A 6,000-nucleotide genomic window follows, 5' to 3' on the forward strand; every position below is an offset into this window, starting at 1 on the left:
TAATTCATATATATAAACATAAGGAATATGATATTACAATATTGCCATTAATGAAACATTATGAGGCGTGCGTGTTTTGATATAATGTGCGTATGGATCTGGATCTAGATCCATACACATACTATATTTTAACACTTTCAACAATATGACAATGCTTCCTTTCAGCAAACTCATTTTGCTGAGGAGTGCAAGGGCCAAGATACTCTTCTATTGATTCCATTTTTTAAGACAAGTAATAAATTCCTTCGAAGAGTACTCACCTCCAGCATCATAGTGGATATTCAGGATAGACATGGAAAATTGATTTTTAACCAACATATGAAATTTTGTGAATATATTAAACACTTCATGCTTATGCCTTATAAAATATATTCACGTATAACAAGTGTTAATAAAAGAAATGTAGTAACAACTACCAGAAGAAGAGGCTTTGGGTGTTGGACCCTATACATTGGAATTAGAAGTGGGCATTGGGTCGGGCAGCTCGCATGTTGACCCGGTGCAATTCGCTTTGGGCTGGGCCTGGGCCAGTGAATTTGACCCTGATTCGGCCTGGCCTGTTTAGGCCACGTGCCTAATTGACGTGCCGTGGGCTGGGGTTTTCCTAATGGGCCAAGGCCGACTCAGCCCGTTGCCCACCCCTAATCGGAATGCACAATTTCAAAAGGTTTCAAAGCTCTTTCAACAACAAACAACAACAACTACGCCTTCATCCCAAAACAATTGGGGTCGGCGATATGAACCAAAAAAGAAAATCATTCTGGGTTTTCCACATGAATCATTCTCCTCCAATCATTTCTATCCAATGTCATGTCCTCGGTGAGGTTCAAAGCCTTCATATCCTTTCCTATCATCTCTATCCAAGTCTTCCTAGGCCTACCCCGACCTCTTTTAACTAATATATTTTCCCATTTCTCCATCCTTCTAACTGGAGCATCATTAGGCCTTCGCCGAATATGTCCAAACCACCGTAAACGATTCTCTCTCATCTTATTTTCAATGGGTGCAATGCCTACCTTCTTACGTATCTCCTCGTTTCGAATCTTATCTTTTATTGTATTTTCACACATCCATCTAAGCATACGCATCTCAGCTACACTCATTTTTTGAATATGATGTCTCTTGGCAGCCTAACATTCTGTACAATATAGTAAAACAAGCCTAATTGTCGTCCTATAAAACTTTTCCTTCAACCGCAATGGCATTCTGCGATCGCACAACACTCCAGTTGCACTTTTCCATTTCATCCACCAAACCTTTATCCTATGATTTACATCTCCATCAATTTCTCCATACTTTTGAATGATAGATCCCAAATATTTGAAACAGTCATCCACCTGTATTTCTTGCTCAGCAAGCTTCACTACACTCCCATCACTACTTCGTTGCTTACTAAATCGACATTCCATATATTCTGTCATACTCTTACTCAACTTAAAACCTCTTGCTTCCAATGTTTGTCTCCATAATTCTAACGTAGCATTGACCCCAGCTCTAGACTCATCAATCAAAACAATATCATCAGCAAACAACATACACCACGACACATTTTCTTGAATTGATCTCGTAAGCTCATCCATCACTATAGCAAATAGGCAAGGGCTTAAAGCAGATCCTTGATGTAACCCAACCGTTATAGGAAAATTGGTTGTCACCCCTCCACAAGTGGGGACATTGGTTACTACTCCTTCATACATATCTTTAATTATACTAATGTACTTGAGAGAAACACATTTCTTCATCATTGACCAACAGAGAACGTTCATAGGTACTTTATCGTATGCCTTCTCTAAATCAATAAAAACCATATGCAAATATTTGTTCATCTCTCTATTTCTCTCAATAAGTTGTCTAAGAAGATGTATAGCTTCCATAGTTGATCTTTCAGGCATAAAACCAAATTGATTCTCTGATATCAAGACAACCTTCCTCAACCTAGACTCAATCACCCTCTCCCAAAGTTTCATAGTATGACTCATGAGTTTTATACCACGATAGTTTATGCAATCTTGTATATCACCCTTATTCTTATATAGAGGCACCAAAGTACTTTTCTTTCACTCATTAGGCGTCTTATTTGTCTGCCAAATCTTGTTAAAAAGATTTGACAACCATTCTAAATATTTCTCTCCCAAGCATTTCCAAGCCTCGATAGGTATACCATCTGGGCCAACTGCCCTTCTTGATTTCATTTTCTTCAAAGCCTCTGCAATTTTTTTCTTTTGAATCTTGCGCATGAAGTCATGATTCATCTCATAAAAAGGAATGGATAAGTCTCCAAGATCCTGAGCATGACTTTCATTAAATAGCTTATCAAAATAATCTTTTCATCTCTCCTTAATCTCCTCATCATTGAGTAAAACCCTTTGTGTTTCATCTTTGATACATCTAATCATACCCAGATCCCTCGATTTCCTATCTCTCATCTTTGCAAGCCTATAAATATCCTTATCGCCATCTTTGGTATCCAACTTGTCATAAACCTCCTTATATACCTTATTCCTCGCGTTTCGAACTACTTTTTTAGCTTCCTTCTTTGCTATCATATACTTCTCTAAATTCTCATTATTACGGCTCTTACTTAGATTTCTATAACACTCTCTTTTAACCTTAATAGCTAATTTGACATCCTCGTTCCACCATGATGTATCCTTACCTAGCGGTGCACCGCCTTTAGACTCACCCAATACCTCCTTAGCCACCTTTCTCATGCCACCCGCTATCTTATTCCACATTGATTCTGAATCCTCCTCGAGACACCAATCAGCTTCCTTAACTACATGCTCTACAAGCATTCTTTGTTTAGCTCCTTTCAGTGCCCACCATTTATGTCTAAGATCTATCCTATGTCTATCCCTTTTGCAGCATTGTCTAATTCTAAGATCTAAAATTAAAACTCTATGTTGTGTAGCTACACTTTCTCTCGGTATAACCTTACAATCGATGCAACAACCCCTATCTCTTTTTCTAAGTAGAAAAAAATCTATCTGACTCGTATTAACCCCACTTTTAAATGTTACTAGGTGAGACTCCTTCTTTCTAAACCAAATATTTGGTAAGATCATATCATAGGACAAACCAAAATCTAAAATCCTTTCTCCACTTTTGTTTCTTTCACCTATACCATTGCTTCCATGGATACTCTCAAATCCATCCCTACTATTGCCTAAGTGTCCATTAAGGTCACCGCCGATGAAAAAATTTTCTCCATAAGATATCCCTTGTACTACATCTAAATCTTCCCAAAATTGACGCTTAATGGAATCATCTAAACGTACTTGAGGTGTATAAACACTAATAATATTAATAATATTCGTACCTAAAACTAATTTAATAAGTAAAATCCTATCACCCTTCCTACGGACCTCAACTATATTGTCTATAAACTCACGACTAATAACAATCCCTACTCCATTCCTATTTATTCCTGTATACCAAATCTTATATCTCCAAGGTTCTATCACTTTTGCTTTCTCACCTACCCATTTGGTCCTTTGTAGACATAAAATATCCATCTTTCTCCTACACATAACATCTACTAACTCTACCAACTTACCAGTTAAAGACCCTATGTTCCAAGTGGCTAACCTAATTTTATGGTCTTGAACTATCTTCTTTACCCCCACCCGTCCAACAAAGTGAGAGAACCCTTGTCTATTTGACACCACACCCGGGCGCCGGTGTGACGCGTCGCTTTTGGGCGACGACCTATCAACCCTTGCCCATTTATTACTGCCTTCGGGCCTATAGAGTACAACGCGTCACTCAGTAGGGAACGCCCCAACGAAATTCTCATATTGGTTCATATTCATAGGGTGTGACTAAGTTTTTATGCTGGTTGTCACTGGCCTACCGCAACCCTCCTCCTTTATTCGGGCTTGGGACCGGGAGTGCCCGGATAAAGGAGGAGGGTGTTACGACAATGAAGCTGTACATGATACTTCAAGTACAAGGTTTTGATGATGAACAAGTGAATCAACTGCATTTCAGCTAAGGCAATAAAGAAATATGACAAGAATTGAAGAATTCGATGAAGAATCTTTGAAGACTAGTGTGCAAATGTTAAATTTATTAAAAGTCTTAGATTCTTGTAAGAGCTTTACTTAGAGTGCATATTTCAGTTGTATTTCACCTAAAAAGTCTATAGAAAAACTTTTCTAAACGAACCCTTCATGGAAATCTTTTTAGAAAACTCTTTATTTAATTTTTCGTGTTTATTAGTCGACCAATAGACTCACCAGTCGACTAATCCTTTTGCGCCAAATTTTCTAAGCAAAATATCATTTTTGTCAAATTAGTCAACCGAAGGTTTTATCAGTCGACCAAACAAAATGTATGTTTTCTGGAAATTTAGCAGCAGTCGACTAATGATTTTATCAGTCGACTGGACAAAACATGTATTTTCAGAAAAATTTAGCAGCAGTCGACTGAAAGATTTTTCAGTCTACTGATGATATTATCAGTCGACTAATTTTTTCTCTAGTCGACTAAGTTTCAAAACTTCAAATTTTCAAACGGCTTGATAAACACATTAGTCGACCAACGATAACTGTCAGTCTACTAATAGTTAAATATCAGTCGACTAATTTTGCTGTTTTTCCTGAAACATTTAAACGGCGTGTCTTTTCATTTTTCAAACGTTTTGATCGTTCAAAATGGACTGTTTTGACACCCTTTCATACCCTCAATGTATGAAATCTTTCAACTATAAATATGAGTGGATTCCACACTCAAAAGCAATGCAATCCAATCGAATTACCTTTTCACTCATATTCATTTTTTCACTCTAATCATGTTTTAATTGTTTAGCTTCATTCATGATCATGCTATTTTAGTTTCAGTTGTTTAGTTTCATAAATTGTGCTGAATATGTATTTTATCTTAATTTTTTTTGTTTTTTTGTCTCAACTAGGCCGACTAGCCCTGCTTAAGTGCTAATTAGGCCTTTTAGGGGACTGGTGCTTAGGCGCCGACTAGTGCTTTTGACTACTTGGTAATGGTTGAATAAGAATTTCCATGCCTTGTGTTGTGATGATGTTTAAAGCCTTTAAACACTTAAACCATTTCCACTACTGACACGATATTCTGTTTACCAAAACTTTTCAGGACCTTGCCAATGCTGGAGCAACCAAGAGACCCACGTGCTGTGTTTTGGTATTAACAAAGCCGTCTAAGGGGGAGTTGAGCCAGGAAGAGCAGGAAAAACTGCAGGCAGATTACACCCAAGTTGTCACTGAGGTGAAAGAACTAAAATGCTCTCGTTACTAGATAATCTAAGTCCCATTGGCCAACCTTGGAAGTATTAGCTGAAAGATGCTTTAGATTTCTTTCCTTGTTTTTTGTCTCTTCTTCTGTTAGTGAAATAGCTCTTCATGATTGAAGAAACTGTAAATCTAGAACACTGCATTGCGTCAGTGGAGAGTTGAGAGAAAATGAAATGAGCTACTCTGTCATAATAGTTAGGGGTGTAAAGAACTAAAATGCTCTTGTTACTAGATAATCTAAGTCCCATTGGCCAACCTTGGAAGTATTAGCTGAAAGATGCTTTAGATTTCTTTCCTTGTTTTTTCTGTCTCTTCTTCTGTTAGTGAAATAGCTCTTCATGATTGAAGAAACTGTAAATCTAGAACACTGCATTGCGTCAGTGGAGAGTTGAGAGAAAATAATAGTTAGGGGTGTAAAGAACTAAAATGCTCTCGTCACTAGATAATCTAAGTCCCATTGGCCAACCTTGGAAGTATTAGCTGAAAGATGCTTTAGATTTCTTTACTTGTTTTTTCTGTCTCCTTCTGTTAGTGAAATAGCTCTTCATGATTGAAGAAACTGTAAATCTAGAACACTGCATTGCGTCAGTGGAGAGTTGAGAGAAAATGAAATGAGCTACTCTTTGTCATAATAGTTAGGGGTGTACATCGGCCCGGGCCTGACTCAGTTATATTTGGGCTCTGGTTGGGCCGGGCCCTTTAAGCCCAACCCAGTTAATGGATTGAGCTTATCGGG

General features: G+C 37.8%; 1 protein-coding gene across 2 annotated transcripts in view; it reads left to right on the top strand.

The window, feature by feature from the left end:
- Positions 1–5,519, top strand: part of LOC149818633 (H/ACA ribonucleoprotein complex subunit 2-like protein) — a 33,918-nt gene extending 28,399 nt beyond the window's left edge. For both annotated transcript variants that reach the window (XM_089984343.1, XM_089984344.1), the window contains exon 4: positions 5,107–5,519. In XM_089984343.1, the coding sequence (XP_089840469.1) occupies positions 5,107–5,268 (162 nt within the window). In that variant the 3' untranslated portion in view covers positions 5,269–5,519. The remainder of the gene's footprint in view (positions 1–5,106) is intronic.
- The last annotated feature ends 481 nt before the right edge of the window (positions 5,520–6,000 follow it).

This window comes from Nuphar pumila, chromosome 13 (assembly GCF_984573655.1).
Source record: "Nuphar pumila chromosome 13, dmNupPumi1.hap1.1, whole genome shotgun sequence".
Classification (NCBI taxonomy): domain Eukaryota; kingdom Viridiplantae; phylum Streptophyta; class Magnoliopsida; order Nymphaeales; family Nymphaeaceae; genus Nuphar; species Nuphar pumila.